General features: G+C 46.8%; 1 protein-coding gene across 2 annotated transcripts in view; it reads right to left on the minus strand.

Moving 5' to 3' along the window:
• Positions 1–19577, minus strand: part of SAMD4B (sterile alpha motif domain containing 4B) — a 43073-nt gene that overhangs the window by 11526 nt on the left and 11970 nt on the right. The window contains exons 2-3 of one of the 2 annotated variants that reach the window (XM_070399054.1): positions 16888–17287; positions 3616–4086 (exon numbers count right to left, since the gene is read on the minus strand). In XM_070399054.1, the coding sequence (XP_070255155.1) occupies positions 3616–4086; positions 16888–17083 (667 nt within the window). In that variant the 5' untranslated portion in view covers positions 17084–17287. Of the gene's footprint in view, positions 1–3615; positions 4087–16887; positions 17288–19577 lie in introns of those variants that run through there. The other variant, XM_070399053.1, reaches the window with a different exon arrangement.

The following is a 19577-nucleotide window of genomic DNA, read 5'->3' on the forward strand; positions in this document are numbered from 1 at the left end:
TTCCAGAGTTGGGAGGCAAAGGCCTAAGATGGAAAGGCTGGGATTCCTGCCAGCGCTCCACTGACACCAGTCCAGAAAGGAGGATCAGCCTGGTATAGACCCCAAAGCACCTTCCCCCTCTGTGACAGTATCTATGCTCCTAGCCAGGAAGTCACCTGAGGCAGAGGGCAGTGTACTTACCGACTCCCTAAGCCAGCTCTACCCCTGCCCATAACCTCTAAGATCCTCTGCTCAGGGCTCCTTCTGAACTCCCAGAAGAAAACGGCACATGTTGGGCCCTGAGGGACTGGGGAACCCTCAATTCAGGCGATTTTACACCTGTTTTGATCCCTTTGGCCTCTTCCTTCCTCCCTTCTTAGCCAAGGAGGCAGGGAAGACTGAGAGGGTAGGAAACTATCCTGATTGGAATGATTGTGCAGTTTCTTTTTCTTTTTTAAAATATATATACTTTTATTGATTTCAGAGAGAGGAAGGGAGAGGGAGAGAGAGGTAGAAACATCAATGATGAGAATCATTGGTCAGCTGCCTCCTGCAAGCCCCTCACTGAGGATGGAGCCTGCAACCCAGGCATGTGCCCTTGACCAGAATTGAACCCAGGACCCTTAAGTCCACAGGCCGACGCTCTATCCACTGAGCCAAACTGGCTAGGGCGATTGTGCAGTTTCTGAGCAGCCCTGCATGGCCCTACAATAGAGTGGAGGCTGACCACAGCATGAAAACTGGAAACTATAAAAACAGGAATGCTGGCCAGAGTTCCAGGGCCTCTCTCTCTCCAAGAAACCTGGTTTGTCCTTGGCAGCACCCCAAACCTATTGTGCCTTCCCTTACAGGCCAATCCTTGCTCCCCACTCAAAAAGATTTAAATGGTTTCCTGCAACTGCTTGAAATTGAAAAGTTTCAGCCTATCCTTCCCCCCCCCCCCTTCCCCCCCGCGCCATGTGGCCCTAACATGCTGAGATTTGGGAGTCAAGACAGACCTGAGTTTAATCCTGGCTTGGCCACCTATTAACTGCATGATCCCAGGTAAGTCACTTCATTTGCCCCCCACCTCCATTTCTCTATGAAGTCCTTGGCACAGGGGCAGGCACATGGTAAACATGAATGTTTGCTGCCATTACTCATTTAAATCCTTACACCTCTCAAGTCCTGCCAGACCTGTCTTCATACTGTCTCCTCCAATCTGCCACCCCCATACCTTCAAATCATGCTGTGCTCTTTATTTGGAATGCCCAATTCCTTTCTCTCTTCTGGTTCAAACCCCCATCCAATATTGTTCCAGCTTGGTCCTGCAGTACCTGCAGTCCCCATCATGGAGAGAAGAAATGTATGGGCACCCTCCTCTTAATGAGGTATGAGTATCTTCGGGAGATCACTTTTAGGTGGAGCCATTGTAGCACAGTAGTTAAGAGTATGACTTAATTACTCAGTTTGGCTCAGTGGATAGAGTGTCAGCCTGCGGACTCAAGGGTCCCAGGTTCAATTCCGGTCAAGGGCATGTACCTTGGTTGCGGGCACATCCCCAGTAGGGGGTGTGCAGGAGGCAGCTGATCGATGTTTCTCTCTCATCAATGTTTCTAACTCTCTATCCCTCTTCCTTCCTCTCTGTAAAAAATCAATTAAAAAAAAAAAGAGTATGAGCTATGGTCCTAGCTGGTTTGGCTTAGTGGATAGAGCACTGGCCTGTGGATCGAAGGGTCCCGGGTTCGATTCTGGTCAAGGGCACATGCCCAGGTTGTGGGCTCGATCCCCAGTGGGAGGCGTGCAGAAGGTAGCCGATCAATGATTCTCTCTCATCATTGATGTTTCTATCTCTCTCTCCCTTCCATTAAAAAAAAAAAAAAAAAAAAAGTATGAGCTATGGAGCCAGTCTGCTTAGACTTAAATTTTGGCTACACCATGGCTGGTTTGGCTCAGTGGATGGAGCATCAGCCTGTGGACTGAAGGGTCAGAGGTTCGATTCTGGTCAAGGGCATGTATCTTGGTTGCAGGCTCCATTTGGGCCCTGGTCCGGGCCTGTGCAGAGAGGACCAATTGATATGTCTCTCTCACATGGATGTTTCTCTTTCTGTCTCTCCCTCTCCTTTCCACTCTCTGAAAATCAATGGGGAATATCCTTAGGTAAGGATTAACAACAACAACAACAACAAAATAATAATAAATTCTCGCTACACCACCTTGGACAAATGACTTTTCTGTGACAAGTAATGAATGCATAGGTATAAAGTTCTCAGAACAGCTCTTGGCAAAGACTAAACACTTAATATATTTTAACTAGAATTATCATTAATATATCCTCCCAACCTGGACCCAGAAATTGTCATGCTCTGAGATTGGAAAACACCTTGGTTTGCTATATTTCCTAGAAATGCCCCCTATCCCTCTATCTTCCCTGATTCTCACTAGCACCTGGGAGGGAGGAGGGAGGCTACCAGGACATACATATTTAACTGGAGAAGAAAGAGGCTCAGGGGGTAACTGTTGTGTGCTAGGTACCATACAGCTGGGTACCAGAGACCCAGGGTTCACCCCATCCACTGGCACGAATGACATGTCACTGCCACTCTTTCCTGGCCTGCTTTAACCAATGCCCGCCACAATGAGGATCTTAGAAACCTCTTGCTTTGAGTCAGGTCATGTTACTTTACTAATCCTTAAAAATATCACTCTCTTATTCTGTTCATTTCAACTAACATTTCAAAAACTCATTGTAATACCAGCTCCTCCTGCTCACCCCAGCCTTCAGGGTGCTTAATAAGAGAGTCCTTTCAAAACCACTTAGTTGGAGGCCAGTGCAATGATCAGAGGCAGGCTCAGGTGGAAGAATCCCTGGGTCTGAACCTTGGCCAGGTCCACTACTTGTTCTATGTGTGAACTTGAAAACATGATTTTACCTCCTGGGTCTCAGTGTTCTCATCTGTAGAATGGTGATAATAATATGGTTGTAATGAGGGTGAAATGAGATCATGTGTGAAAAGTATTAAGTATAGTCAATGCTCAACAATGTTACTTACTATTACTAATGCACAGCAGCATGAGTTACAGCTTAAATGAACAGGCTTGGAAACATTTCATAGACACAACGCATTAATCTGAGGCCAGATACAAAAATCCAGAACGTCTGAGCTAGAAGGGACCTCAGATTATGTCATTAATTTAATGCCTTCAGAGGCCAGGCAGGTATCAGATATCACCAAAGAAGGATAGTGGTGGAGGCAGAGGCTGACTGGGGCACATGTGTAGGGTGTAAAAGGGATGACCAATGTTAAATTCCATCTTACTGTTGCCACCAGAAATACAGGCCTTGAGCTGCCAGATCTTTTGACTTTTCAAGAGAAGCTAAAATGTGGATTTTTAGGGAAAAATTCGATTATTTATATTACCAAATTTATTTAAAAACACAACAAATAAAATCAAAGTTGAGTCTGGGCTCAACAAAACATATCTGTAGGTCAGACATAGCTCTGGAAATGCCAGTTCACCACCTCTGCACTCCCTCATAAGGTGAGGCCCAGAGAGGTTATGTGACTTTCCCAGGGCCACAGAGCAAGTAAAGAGATAGCCCAGTCTGTCCCTTTTCAAGTAGGCATGACCTCCTGGGACTCACTACCCCATCACCTGCATTTGCGTTGCTCCCAATACTGTTGATGACTGGCGGCACAGAGCTGGGTGAGTGGAAGGGAACGTGTCCATTTTCCCGGGGTGGCTTGTCCTGCCAGCCTGACCCTGCCTCCCTAGGGCCCAGCTCTGCAGGCCCCCCCCACTCATCTGAGCCCTGGCGAGAGTGGTAAGTGGGCTCGGGCCGGGTGCGGAAGCCACTAGCCAGCCGCTCTTCCAGGTGGCTCAGCCAGAGGGCCAGTGAGTTGCGGTCCTCCAGTGTGGTGGCCGGGTGGATGAGGGCATAAGAGAGCAGCTGGCGGCTCTCCTCGATGAAGGCATTGCTCTCGATCGAGTAGGCCAGCACTTTCTGTAGCAGCCTCATGTACTCCGACTTGGCCTCCGTGTTGCGTGGCTGAAGCAGGGGCAGATGGGACAGCAGGAGAGACACTACCTTCTCTTTGGACTCCTGCTGCCACTGGCTGACGATGGCTGCAAAGGAGACGAGAGAATGTTAGGGGAGCCAAAGTGGCGAACTCCTATAAACCCAAGGAGAGGGACCTATAGCCTGCTCCCTCAGCTCCAGTCTCTTCTCCCTTCTTTCATGAACCCAACCTTGATCCTTATATAGGTGAGATCAAACATATGCACCCTGCTTCCAGAGTAATTTTTCCTGGTTCCATCACTCCTACTCTCAAAAAACCTGCTGTAGCTCCCAAATTTGCTCAGAATTTGAAATGAGCTCCCTATCTCCAAGGCCTACTCTTACTTTTTTGTTGTTGTTAATCTTCATCTGAGGATATTTTTCTACTGTTTTTAGAGAGCATGGAAGGAAGGGGGGAGAAACACAAAGAGAGAAACATCGATGTGAGAGGAACACATCAGTTGGTTGCCTCTCAGATATGCCCTGACTGGGGTTGGAGATCGAACCTGCAATCCAGGAACATGCCCTTGACCAGAATGGAATCCAGGACCTTTAGTCCGTGGGTGGACGCTCTATCTACTGAGTCAAATTGGCTAAGGCTACTCTTCTTATTCTTTATCTTAGGGCCCCTACCCACTTTCCATATCAAAAAAGCCTCCTTCCTGATTAGGAGGACAGTGATCGCCTGGCCGATGTGGTTCAATGTTTGAGCTTCGACCCATGAAGCAAGACGTCATGGTTCCTGGTCAGGGCACATATGCCTGGGTTTCAGGCTTTATATCCAGTGGGCAGCGTGTTTGAGGCAGCTGATTGATGATTCTCTCTCATCACTGATGTTTCTATTTCTCTCTCTAAAATCAATAAAAAAACATTGCCCTAACCTGTTTGGCTCAGTGGATAGACGTCGGCCTGCGGACTGAAGGGTCCCAGGTTCGATTCTGGTCAAGGGCATGTACCTTGGTTGCAGGCACGTCCCCAGTAGGGGGTGTGCAGGAGGCAGCTGATCGATGTTTCTCTCTCATCAATGTTTCTAACTCCTATCCCTCTCCCTTCCTCTCTGTAAAAAATCAATAAAATATATTTAAAAAAATAAAAATAAAAAACATTAAAAAAAGAGAGAAGACAGTGATTAAACGCTTGGAGTCTAGAATCATATAGTATAACCCCCCCCAACTTACTAGCTAGACCTTGGGCATGTCACCTTAAACCTCACTAACACTGATTTCTTCACCTAAAAAATTTTGGAGACAATTACAGCACCCAATTCACAGTGTTGCTTTGAGACTCAATGAGTTAATAAAGAATGGAAAGTGGCCTGGGATACAGAACATCAATATATATAAAAGCCTAAGCAACCATCTGACTGGTTGCTATGATGTGCACTGACCACCAGGGGTCAGACGCTCAATGCAGGAGCGGAAACCACAGGCATGGAAACATGGAACAACTGATGAATCTCAGAGGGAAGGGGGAAGTGGGGAAGGTGGGAAGAGATTAACCAAAGATCTTATATGCATACTAGAGGCCTAGTGCACAGATTCGTGCACTGGTGGGGTCCCTCGGCCTGGCCTGCACCCTCTCACAATGCAGGACCCCTTGGGGGATATTGGAGAGTTGTTTTCGGCCCAATCTCTGCAGGCCAGGCTGAGGGACTCCACTGGTGCATGAATCCATGCACCAGGCCTCTAGTAAAGGGTGTCCCAAAATTCACGCAAGAAGTAATTTTGATAGAAAACACAGGTTTATAATTAAAAATTGTAAATTTTTTATTGATTCATAAAGTATACAGTATAGGGTTATGTATGGAGTAGCATATCAGGTAAACGGCCTCCACGGCACAAAAAACTGGATTATCATGTTGCGATAGCGAGCACCATTAACTGTTATTGCCTGAGCAGCAGCATTTCGGTCATGGAAAATTTCAACAAAAGAGTGCGTGTGTGCCAGCAAAGCCGTGGAGGCGATTTACCCGATATACTATTCCATACATAACCCTATACTGTATACTTTATGAATCAATAAAAAATTTACAATTTTTAATTATAAACCTGTGTTTTCTATCAAAATTACTTCTTGCGTGACTTTTGGGAGACCTTTTATTTAATAAATGCTCACTGTTGTTTAGTCTCTGCCTCTACATTCCCCCCCTTCAACCTGTCCCATAAACCCAGATGAATTTATCTTCCTAAAGCACACCAAGATGTCATGTTCCTGACCAGGAGGTTACAATGGTAACCAGCACCAATAGACTAAAGTTCAAGAACTCCTAACCCTACATCACCATCATTTCCAGGACACTCCTTACCTCTTATCACTCCAGATAAAGACTTAACTCAGGATATCCCCATCTTCGCTGGGCCTTTCTCCAGGCCACATTCATCTAAGCTTCCACTCAAGCTAAGATTCATGGATTTATCCTACAACAGTCTCTTTCCTCCTATCCAAATTCTATGTCTTTTATGACTGCCAAAACCTATCGTCCTCTGAGAAGTCTCTCCTGGCTACTCCATGCCATGATGATGTTTCCTCCCAACCCCACAATCTGAAGACCTGAGTCTGTCCTGTGGAGATGAGCCAGGTTTCCCCTCTTGACCCAGAAGAGAGCTCCCTAAGGATAAGGCCCCAGGCTGGTTATAAAAGGAGGCTTTGGGAGAACTGTTACAGGTCTATCTTCCTTGAAAACCCTGATACCCAGCCCAGCAAGTGTAGCTCAATGGTTGAGCGTTGATCTATGGTCTCAGTTCGATTCCTGGTCAGGGCACATGCTCAGGTTGCAGGTTTAGTCCCTAGTGGGAAGTGTGCAAGAGGCAGCCCCATCAATGCTTCTCTCATCATTGATGTTTCTCTCTCTCTCTCTCTCTCTCTCTCTCCCTCTCCTTTCCTCTCTGAAAAAACCCCACAAACAAACAAAAAAACCCTGTTACCCTTTCCATGACTAGCTCAATAGAGTAGAGGATGGCGTGTAATGCTGACAGGGCAAAAAAAAAAAAGGTCCAAGAATACCAATACCTGAGTAAAGAGATAATGATCAAGGGCTGGGGCCAACTCTGCTAATTGAGCAATTGAGCTAATACCTGCAGCCAAGGCAACAATTTGCAAATATCTAACAAGGTTGTTCTGAGATGAGCTATTGGGCTACTGGTAAGGTCCTGGAAAGGGGCAAAGGAGGTGGCTCTAACCAACAGAGCTAGCACTCTAGTTAGGTGGGTCATGAAAAAGAAAAGGCAGCCCTGGCCGGTTGCTCAGTGGTTAGAGTGTTGGCTGCAGACCAAAAGGTCAGAGGTTCAATTCCCGGTCAAGGGCATGTACCTCGGTTGCAGGCTTGATCCCTGGCCCCAATTGCAGTGCAAGCAGGAGGCAGCCAATCGATGTGTCTCTCTCACATCAATATCTCCCTTTCTCTCCCCTATCTCCCTCCCCTCCACTCCCTCTTTAAAAATAAATCAATGGAAAAAATATCCTTGGGTGAGGATAAAAAAAGAAAAGGTAGAGACATAGCTTAGGTCCCTTCTCTCCCACTTAATGACCATGGGACTCTGGGCAAATGTAATCACTTCACTGAGCTCTACTTTCTCTATCTGTAGAGTGGGGCTCAGAATCATTCCTACCTGGCATGGCTGCTATGAATTAAGTGAGACCATAGCACACAGTGAGTCCTTAGTAAACATTAGCTGTTATTTCTAGGATCAGTTATTATATCTTATCATGGTTCCTTCCCTTCAAATACCCAGTGGGCACAGCCAACTCCCAGCACAGGAAACAGACAGGCTGGGAATAAGCATGTATATAAGGAGAGCCCCAGAATTCTAGGCACCTGGATTTCAAGTGAGCCCTGCATCTGAAGTGTCTCAACACAACTTCCTACGGCTTAAGGTTCCAAGGACCTCGGGTCTCCTACACCTGGCCACTGGGAACTTTGCATCAAAACCCTTTGCACCTCTCTTTCTTTTAATGACCTGTTTGGAAATCTATGGCTTAGGAATTCACATAAACTTCTAATTCTGCCTAAGTTTGTAGCTCTGGGAAAATGACTCACACACACAACTCCCAACTCCTGGCCATATATAACTGCACATTTTCTTGGCCTGGGACTTTCTGCTCTAAGCTTCCTAGAGAACACCTGTTGAAGTGCCCATGGATTCATCCATTTATTCAAATTATCAATTCATGCTATGCCCATATTACTGACCAAAATAGAACATTAATACAGTAATCCCCCACCTTATCCATGGAGTTTCCAAGACCACCAGTTGATACCTGAAACCACAGATAGTATGGAACCTTTATATACTATTTCCCCCCATACATATATAGTATGATTAAAGTTCAATTTATAAATTAGACACGGTAAAAGATTAGCAACAATAATAACAGAAGAATTTTAACAGTACTAGAGGCCCGGTGCATAAAATTTCATGCACTAGAAGGGGGTCCCCTCAGCCCGGCCTGCCCCCTCTCACAGTCCGGGAGCCTCAGGGGTGGGAGGCAACCCGGTGATCAGGGGAAGGCGACACCCCATCACACCTCTGCTGCTGCCGCTCCGGCAGCACAAGCCTCGGGCCAGCCCTGGGCGGCTGGGCAGTCGCCATCCGAGGCTTGCCTGCGCCTCGGGGTGGCCCTGAGTGGCTGGGGGGCTGAGGGAACTGGGGGACTCCAGAGGTAGGTGTGCGGAGCAGCTGCACCTGCCTGGGGGCGGGCCTGGCCTTGCTGCGTGCCTGCCACCCTGGTGGGGCTGAGGGGACTGGGCGCCACCATCTTGTGGCTGTGGGCACCGCCATCTTTACAACAATGTGAGGGTCAATTAGCATATTCCCTCTTTATTAGATAGAATACTGCAATAAATATTATCTGAATGTGGTCTCTCTCCCCCAAAATATCTGATAACCAAGATGGCTACTAAGTGACGAATGAGGTAGTCAGTGTATACAACACAATACACTGGACAAAGGGACAATTCACATTCCAGGTGGGATGGAGTGGGACGGTGTGAGATTTCTTCGTGATACTGAGAATGGTACACAACTTAAAACTTATGAATTGTTTATTTCTGGAATTTTGCATTGAATATTTTTGGACCATGTTTGACTGTGGGTAACTGAAACCATGGAATGCAAAACCACAGATAAAAGGGGGGACTACTGTAGTATACAATCTATAATAATAAAAGCATAATATGCAAATTGACTGAACGACCAAACAGCAGAACGACCATCCGGACAACCTTCCAGATGACCATGCTATGACACGCACTGGTGCCAGGCCAGCCAAGGCGGTGCAATGCGATTAGTGGGGGTGCCCTGCCATCACCCCGCATCACCCCACAAAGGGAGGCCCAGGCCACCGGCCAGTGATGCTGTGGCAGGTGTGTGGGGCTGACCAGCTATTGCACCCTACTGACCGGTGGCGGGGGGTGGGATGGGGGGGCAGTGCTGCACAGATGGCAAGCAGTGGCAGCAGCAGGGGCAGGGCCAGCTGCCGGCAGCCAGGGGAAGGAAAGTCCCGATAGGTCCTGATCGCCTGCCAGGCCTAGGGACCCTACCCGGATTGCGAGAGGGCATAAGGCCGGGCTGAGGGACACACCCCCCCCCCCCCCCCCCGCCGCCGTGCACTAATTTCGTGCACCGGGCCTCTAGTAATAGTAATAACTGAGCATTTACTATGAGCCAGACTCTATGCTAAGAACATACTTGCTTTTCATTCTCAACCCAACCCTGTTTTAGCATCCCTATCTTGAAGATGAGGAAATGGATTTGGAAAGGTGAAGTCACTTCCCCAAAGGTAAGAGCCAAGATCCAAATCCAGGGCTGCCTGCCTCCAGAATTGGGAGGAACTTCACCCATACCCCTCTACTATCTCTCCAATGCCAGGTATCTTTTTTTCCCCCTGTCCCTGGCTTTGCAGATTCCCTTTAGGACCTGCTACTCAAGGCTAGAAAATTTCATCCTCTCCATCTGTCTCTTCTCTCTTTAAAAAAAAAATCTTTCTTTTTTAATGTTTTTATTGATTTTAGAGAGAGAGAAAGGGAGAGGGATAGATAGTAACATTGATGAGAGACAAACATTGCTTTCCTGCCTCCTGCACACCCCCTACTGGGGATGGAGCCTGAAACCTGGGCATGTGTCCTGACTGGGAATTGAACCATGACCTCCTGGTTCATGGCTGGAAGCTCAACCACTGAGACACACCGGCCAGGCAATCTGTCTCTTTTCTTGAACTAGTTCCCATGACCACAAAGCTGTCTCTTAGATAATCTCCAGATCTAAGGCTCTTCCCAAGGTCAGATAGGCCTTCCTGACTTCAGAGAGCCTTCACCTTTCCAGTCCTCCCAGCTCCATCTGGCACTGAATCACATGGGAAGGAACTCCCTGACACTTTATTTCTCTGACTTAGTCCCTGGGTTTTCAGTTCTTGATGAGAGGAAGAAAAAATAGAGTGATTAAAATTAGGGACAAAGTCAAAGACTTGTATCCCAGCTGTGTCACCCAGTTGCATGGGTAATATGCTTCCTCTGTAAAAGAGGGATTATAGGTCTGCCAAGAGGATTTAGGGAAACAATGAAATGGAAAGCACCTGACAGTCTGCCCATAGTAAGCACTCAGTATGTGACTCAAAGACTGGTGTTTTTCTCCATTCTCCAGCAGTCAGCCTGCCCTTTCAGCCCTATCCTGATGTTCTCAATCACTGTTGTTTAGGCCTTCAGGGTTGCCAGAAGCATCTGGGACAGAGAGAAGCCTTGTCTAGTCCCTCCCCCACCCCAGGGTACTGCCGGGACCCCAAGGCTAAGGGACACAGATTCTCCTCTGGTACTGCCATGGGATGTGACAGAACAGCCCCAAGGATTGGGCTCAATGAAGGACCTTGTTCTACTGTGGACCCTAGGGAAATGTGTGTTTATGTGTCCGTGTGGTGGTGTGTTGGGAGGGTGGGCCTCCCATGACTGGGAAGCATCAGTAAGCAGTGGAACTGGTCCAAAGAATTTGTGCAGCCTCAGGCCCCTTGGGGTGAGCCCAGCTGGGGTTACAGATGAGGGGTGGGGATGGAACTTCTAGTTTCCTGCCCAGATCAGAAAAGTCTGGCTCAGAGTTGAGGCATAGCAGGGACCCAATGAATACCTGCACAATTGAACCCAGATGGTCCCCCTGAAGATAGTGGTGTCTATGTGTGTATAATGTGTTCTTTCTAGGATCCCCTGACCTTAGGTTACCCTCTCTTGTGTCCCAGCAGAGTATACTAAGTAAGAGCACAAGTTTAACAGGCAAAGTTGCCTGGATTAGAAAAACCCAGCTCTGTCACCATGACCTAGGTTAACATAATCACAGGCCAGTCCTTTAACCTCTCTGAGTCTTGGTCTCCTTTTCTGTACAATATGGGGTAGTAAAAACCCCTTCATCATAGGACTCTAGTAAAAGTCAATGAGACAACTGTGCATAGCACCTAACATGTATAAAGTGTTCCATACATTTTAACTGTCATTGCTGTTCCTGGCTAAAGATTTAGAGCCCATGCTGTTTTGGGGGCTGGGGGAGGAGCAATTTATATAGGAGGGCACATCTGAGCCTCCCTCTTAAGATTCCCAACAGGATCGGGGAGTTTCATACAGTTATTTACCAAAACATAAACATCTCTGATTCTTCTGAGCCAGAAGCACAACAAGCCATGATGAAATTCTGGAGGTGGGTGGATGGGGAGAGGGGCTAAGGTATGCCATGATGCCAACTGCTGATTCTCACCAAGCTGCCAACCTGGACTCCACACGCATAGAGAAGATGAGGTAGACTGCATAAGAGTGCCCTTTTTGGCCAGGTGATCAGAGCTAAGTAGGTCATGAACCTGGGTCCTGGCAAATCACAGGAGCCAAATATATCTTGGAGACTGCCATAACAGCAAACCCATTTTTATGTGCTGGCTGTTGCAACAATCGTGGCAGCCTCAGGCACTAGTTAGAGGGGCTGGGGTTTGGCTCCAAACATGGCCGCCTCTGCCTCACTCCAGCTCACATAAACATGGGGGATTCTGGGGGCTTACATTTTTGTTTGATGAACTATGTCAGCAGAGTTTGAAAGGGGAGGGTATAAGCATCAGAGTTAAGCTCTAGTGATTCACTCAGCCATGGCCCCCTCCTGACCTCAGTTTCCCCACCCAGTTTCATTGAGCCAGGGAGGGAGGGGCTTAAACCTGCTGGATATTGGGACTCTGACTCAGAGGACAAGAGGAGGAAAGAAATGCAGGAAATGTGACTCAGGAAGCTATAGGACCAGGGAGGGAAGGGGATTTCAGCTTCTCTGGCCCCACCCTTCTGGTCCAAGTCAGCATCAGGGGAAAAGAGAGACAAAATTACTGTTATAACTCCAAACAGGCAGGGAAGACAGCATTGGGAGAAGGAACAGGGATGACAAAAAGGAAACCTGGGGACTCTCCTTGCCTGTTCAGATTCTGCTTCCATGAAACCAACGCTAGCTGCCTAGGTTGGGGGACTTCCCAGTTGCTTGAGAGGAAGAGACAGCCCAGACCAGAGCCCTCTTCTACAGCCCCCACTCTCAACATGTCACAAAACAGTACCCTAAACACCTTTCTGGGCCCACCCAGAAACAGTGTCAACATCAAGACAAATGGTTCTCCACTGGATGCACACAAGAGTCAACTGGAGAGCTTAAAAAACATCAGAATCTCTGGAAATAGGACCCAGGCCACAGGTTCATTTAATAAAGAGCCTGGATGATTCTGACATGAAGCCAGAGTTAGGACCCACTTTCCTTAATCAAGTCCTCTGCATTCCCTACACTTTCTGAGGAGATGGACAGGTGGGCAGCTCTGATCCAAACCCAAACCTGAACCCAGAGTCTCCCTGGGAGAACTGGAGGAAGTACCAGCGTTGGGTGGGTGAGATATGAAATACAAACCCAGAAGATGGCCTTACTGTTTTAGCCCTCTTGGCCTGAAGGGATATGAAAAAGTTGAAGAACTTCAGATCCTGTAATAGACAGGGAATTAGTGGACTGGCTGATCCAAGATTTGGTTTGTGGAGTAGGCGTGCATCTTGGTGGGGATGAGGGACAGATTCACTGATGGATCCATCTCATAAAATATTAAGAACTATGCTTTAGAAGAATGTGCTGGGCCCCCAAACAAAGTAATATGCATGGTCATAAGTCTGCCTTCTTTGTGCATTCTTTCAGAACCCAAAAGGTACTGGGAGAGTATCTATAACAACGTCTTCACTCTCCAGATGTGGATTCTTAGGCCCAAGAGGGGTGGGGCTGGCCCAGGTCTCAAGAGGTCTTAGTGGCAGAGCTGGATCTGGAACTCCTGGATGTCCTGATTCCTAGTCTCACTTGTCCTATGACAAATGAATCATCCAGCAGGGCTTCATTGTTCAGACTGCCGGTTCAGCAGAAGAACCTGGGTACTTGTTCCCAAACCTATCCCCTCAGGATTCTAAGTAAGTGGGTCTGGGTAAAGGGCCCAGGAATCTGAGTTCTAAGTCACCTCCTCTCCCACCAGGTGATTCTGCCAATGATTTAAGTTTGGGAAACACCAGGTAATGGGAAGGCCATATGAACAGAGGAGGAATAACAGAGGGTGCATACAGCTCCTTTCACGAGGCAGGCACCCAAGCCCAGGAAGTAGTTCCTTCCTTCACCAAGGTGGCTGTTCTACTTGACTGTGGGAGCAAGTCAGAAGACACAGACTTCCTTAGTCTTGGAGCCCCATGACTATCAGGAGAGAGGCATTAAAGGCCCAACAAAATTTACCTTTTAGGAAAGAGGAATCCAAGACTCTACCAAATTTCTCTGTCGTGCTTTGCTCTAATCCTGGCAGGCTTCCTGCTGACTCTGGAACATACCATGGCTCTCCCTCTTTTCTCATTCTAAGTTTTCCCTACTTCTCTATTCATCTAAGTATTAGCTTGTTATATTCTCTGACATGGGACTCAGGATAAAAACCTTGATTCATATATTCATTCATTAGTCAATTCATTCCACAGCAATTCTCAACACTAGTTAGGCATTAACTGCAACATACCAATGCAAACCATCTTGGATGGGCCTCAGGTTCCTTGTACAAAGGGTTCTTCAAGGGCAATGTGGTAATAATAAATACTGAAATGCATATAACTTCAAATTTAGCAATCCCACAGAATTCTAGGAATTTATCCTACAGATGATTAAAGGGTACTCATTACAGTACTGTTTATAAGAGTAAAGCTGAACATAGCCTGTGGTAGAGTCTACTGGTCAACAGCAAGACCTCTATAAAGTCAAATTCTAGCTCTACTTCTGACCAGATGACTCTGGGAAGTCACTAAACCTTCCCAGACCCCAGTCTCCTCATCTGTCAAGTGAGGAAATAGTGAGACCTACCTCACAGAGCTATTGGGAGGGTTAAATGAGTAATAAAGGTAATGTACTGCTTGATACACAGGTAGGATTCTATGTTACCTATTCTTACTACTAAGCCACCATTAATAACAATGATATATACATGTATGTGCTGAATATGTAATGATCTTCAAGTTATTATTGTTCAAGTGAAAAAAAGCAACTGGTTAATATGCTCAGTGTTCTATGCAATAAAACAATCAAAACAATGAAAAAGCTGGAGGAAAAATATGACTATGTTCATACAGAATATCTCACAAAATACACACAAATTGGGAACATGGAAGTCTGGAAGGGAGACTTTACTTTTCGCCTTTCAAATGGTTTGATTTTATCACAAGTTTTAAAAACAACTAAAGAACAAAAAATGCTCTAATAAATAAACAGCAATAAGCACAATGGTGAATCTGATATGTAGTCAAGACTGGCACTCAGTGCTCATCCAACTGCCTGCTCAAGATGGGATTGTGAGGATATGTATAAGACACTGGCCTGCCCCAAAGCAACCCCCATTCTGGGTGCAGAGCCATATTACAACCACGAAACTCCTGCCCCTGGTGCTAGAGCAGAGGGGAGTCCTCCCTGCTTGGGAGGGTGAGAAGGATATCAAATGGCTGAGCTCTGGACCTGCTGCAGCTAAGCTGGGTTACTGCTGCTCACTGTCTGCCAGACTGGGACTTAAGTTGGTATGACTCCTGGCCTGAAGAACCATCTTCTCCTACAACCACGGTGCTTCTGCGATTTGTACCTAAAGACTGGGTAAAATACAGGTGACTGTTTCTAAGGCAGGTGGTCCTGGGGAGATGAGGGAAGCATGGCAACTGTGGTTCCCCAAATCCTAATCCTAGCAGCCCATGCTGACTTCTTCACCTATACCCGTGGTCGGCAAACTGTGGCTCGTGAGCCACATGCGGCTCTTTGGCCCTTTGAGTGTGGCTCTTCCTAAGCCTTAGGAGTACTCTAATTAAGTTAGTAACAATGTACCTACCTATATAGTTTAAGTTTAAAAAATTTGGCTCTCAAAAGAAATTTCAACCGTTGTACTGTTGATATTTGGCTCTGTTGACTAATGAGTTTGCCGACCACTGACCTATACAATGAGGATAATGACAGTATCTATCTCATGGGTTTATTGGGAGGACTACATGAGTTATTGACAATAAACACAACAATTTACATTTATTGAGTGTTTACTCCATGACAGGCACTAGTCTCAGAGTTCACAATCACCTAGAAGGTAAAGTCAGGTATCAACTTGAGTTTAAAGACAAGGAAATCAAGGCTCAGAAAGATTAAGCATGGCAATAACAGAACTGGGACGTTTGACTTTAGAGACACCAAAGAACACTGCTTTCGAAGTTACTATAAAAGTAAAGCCAGGCCTGGCTGTGTGGCTCAGTGGTTGAGTGTCAACCTATGAACCAGGAGGTCACAGTTCGTGGGCTCGATCCCCAGTAAGGGGTATGCAGGAGGCAGCCGATCAATGATTCTCTCATCATTGATGTTTCTATCTCTCTCTTCCTCTCCCTTCCTCTCTGGGAAAAAAAAAAAAAAAGTAAAGCCAGTACTTGGCTTGCTATAAGGGCTCAGTGTGAACTATTATTATGGCGAAGAAGGTGGGAAGGGTCTAGACACACTTTACATGGGGTCCCTCTCTCCAGCTAGCTTTCAGGTGTGCATGACTCGACCTCTTCTCTCGCCTCCATCTCTCTCACCTGTTACCAAGGACAACAGGTCTCCATCAGGCCTGTGGGGATCCAGAAGGCCAAAATGGCTTCAACAGAGTCTCTTGAGATGGTTCTCTTACCTGACTCCTGTTTATGCCCAGGGCCCTAGGGAGAGGTTCTAGAAAAATCTGGCTTACCCATACCAGTGCCAACCTCACGGGACAGAGCACTCTCTACTGCAGTGGTCACCAACCAGTGGTCCGTGGACCACGGGTGGTCCATGAGGTCCAAAAGGTTGGCAACCGCTGCTCTACTGAGTGGTAAGGGAACTGAAATGGACTAATCTTAAATTCAATATTCTCTTGAAGCTGTTTATGATTTAAGTCCAACTTATTTTTCAGGGATTAAGGATAGTATAAGATGACTTGTAAATTTGGAAGAGTTCTAAAATATCCTCCTAGCTCTGATGTCCTGGAGCCTGAAAAATGAATTAATGCTCCCCTTCAATCCCCCTTTCATAGGTAATGACTTTAGTCTGTTTGTCTCAACTTCATAGACAAGCCACCCTACGTGATTCTTCCTTTGCTGTGGGGAGTTTCCAGTTTGCACTGCCCACCCTCAGAAGTCCCCCATTCCATGACTGAGGATAATTAGCAACAAAGCCCCAGGAAAGCCATGATGATAATTTGGGAGGTCAGGGACTCCCCACCCACCAAATCTAGAACCCATTAGCACCATTGTTGGGTAGGCCTCCTCAACCATCTGACATCTGTTCCTGTTCTAGGTCTCCCTCCTCCTCCCATCTCTGGGGGTGGAGACTTACCAGCACTGTTGGCCTCTGACTCCAGCAGGTGGATGTCATTGCAGTCCGCCAAGGAGTGCTCTAGACAGAGCTGCAGGAAGCGAGCCTGGGTGCGAGTGACCCGCTTCAGAAGTGACAGCAGGGCCACTGTCTGCTCACACTCATTCCAGCCCTTGAACCAGCCAGCGAGGATGCCCACCTGGTCTCGGAACATCATGGTGCCGGGCCTGGGGCCAGGGTGGGGGGTACGGCGGTGGCCAGGGCCAGCGCCGTCACATGGTCTCGGCTCCGGGTTCCTGTTACCTCTTCCCTGAAGGCCAGGGCTTGAGGACGTTCCCTGGCGTGGTGGCAATAGGTGGTGGGGGGAGGAAACCTGCTCACATCGGGGAAGGTCTTGGTCCAGCCACGCCTCTCCAGACTCCTGCAAAAGGAAGCAAGGGGTCAGATAGAATGAAGGAGCTGGAAATGACCTGGTGCTGAGGGGGGAAGGAGTCTTCATGCCTTCCTCTTTCAGGCTATCCACTCTGTGGAGCTCCCAGGAGAAAGGTGAAGCCAATACCAGATACTAAACCAACTATCCCTCCAATCTTCAGATCCAAAGAAAAGGCTTGATCAGGACTCAAGAGACCTACCCTAAGATGCTACTCCTCAGGCTTGGCTGTCATAGGGCCAAAAGATGTGTATTTATTAATATATTTTAATTGGTTTCAGAGAGGATGGGAGAGGGAGAGAGAGATCGAAACATCAATGATGAGAGAGAATCATTGATTGGCTGTCTCCTGCATGCCCCCTACTGAAGATCGAGCCCGCAACCGAGGCATGTGCCCTTGACCAGAATCGAACCTGGGACCCTTCAGTCTGCAGGCTGACACTCTATTGAGCCAAACTGACTAGAGACAAAGGATGTGAATTTAAAGCAGAGAGTAGGTTGGTAAGGTTTTCCAGAAGTGGGAAAAGGAGAGGCTGCATATTATAGGAAAAAAATCTGAATTAATGGAGACCTGGCCCCAGGTGACTTGACTACGCAGACATATGACCCCAAGCACATGCCCTGCCCTTGTTGGTCTCTGGCCACCTTCTCTGAGCAAAGTGACTACTCACCTGCTGAACAAAGTGACTACTCACCTGCTGAAAGGACCTTATGAAGTATTTATATTATTTCAAGCTAAGACTTACAAAGCTAGGATGTGGGTGGGTGGTGAGGTGGTGACACCAGTGGAGATCTCAGGTATGTGAATACCTGATTAGTAATTGTCTGAGTACCTAAGGGTAAGGTATGGATAGAGAGGCCTTTTCAGAGATCTCAAACAGGCTAGGGGGGCACCTCCTCCACTCTAGCTCTTACTCTAGAAAAGGTGCAACTCTGATTTTAAGATCCCATCTATCTCTACTCTGAGGTGAATCTCTTCCAGCTCCCTTCTTCATTCCCCTGAAGACTAACCCTGACCAAAGTGCTCTGGGTGGTGAAGTCCCTTTGGCTCCCAGAGATCTGAGGATGTCACCTAAAAGCCAAGGGGATGTCAATCTGAGGACAAGTGGGACAGTTCAAAAGTCAAAAACTCCCAAGTAAGAAAGTGTCCAAATTCCTCTTAGGCAGGAACTACAAAGGAGCTGTGTCAACTGGACAGACAAGACAACAGGCCTGTTCTTCAGTTGACTGGTTTGTGGACACTACACTGAAACCTTTTTCTAACTATTTCCAGCTCCAGGTCCCTATTCACATTTCCCATCTTTCTTGCTATCATTACCCTTGCCTCTACCCTCAAACCACATTTAGCTCCATCCCCCTCTTCCTGCCAAGAGGACTGAGAACTCCATACAAAGATCTATTGAAGCTGCTGTGCTCAGGTCTTAGGGAGCTACTGCCATCTCCTTGAACTTTCATGCTTCTGCTGAGGAAGGCTGCGAGGTACACTTGACAATGGCTGTGACTAACCTCACCAATCCTCTGTGGGACAACTGAATAGAGCAAACTGGCCTGGCTATCAATCCTTTGGATATAAGAAACAAGTGTGGAAGAAAATAGAACCTCCAAAATCTTTTTAAAAGGGAAATCAAATGTTGCCTCCCTGGCTTAAAATCCTCAATGACTTCCCATTGCACTTAAATAAAGCTTACACTAAACCTGAACGTCTTATCTTGTCCTACAGGACCCTGAAAGGTTCCTATGGCCTCTCCAACTTCATCTTGTACCAAGTTCTTTCTTGTTTCCTGGAATCCTCTTCCCCCAGACCTATCTATAGCTGGCTCCTACTTATCACTTAGGTCTCAGCTCTATGTCACTTCCTTAGAAAGATCTTCCCTGACCAATCTCACTCTCAGTCACTCTATTATGTTAAAAGTATTTCATTTCTATATAATTCAGCACCCTCAAATACCATCTTATTTATATTTGTTATTTTTCTCTTCCCCCAAAAATACAAGCTATACCATCATCACTCAGAGTCCAGACAATGACTGACACATAGAAGGTGTTCACAAATGAATGGATAAAAAAGGTGAGCATGGAAGTCACACTTGGGATTTCTACAGCCCTGGAGGAGAAGACAGAAAGAATGGCCCACAGGATGGTAAAGGGATTTGAAAATCATGAGAGAAAAATTTGAAGGCATTGAGGAAATTTCTCCTGGTGAAGGGAAGACTCAGGAGCAATTTCATAATTGACTTCAAATATCTGAAGAGGTAGCACACAGAAGAGGAATTAGATTTAT

This window comes from Myotis yumanensis, unplaced genomic scaffold (assembly GCF_028538775.1).
Source record: "Myotis yumanensis isolate MYYU_CA2020_CCGP unplaced genomic scaffold, mMyoYum1.0.hap1 SCAF_18, whole genome shotgun sequence".
In the NCBI taxonomy this organism is placed as follows: Eukaryota; Metazoa; Chordata; class Mammalia; order Chiroptera; family Vespertilionidae; genus Myotis; species Myotis yumanensis.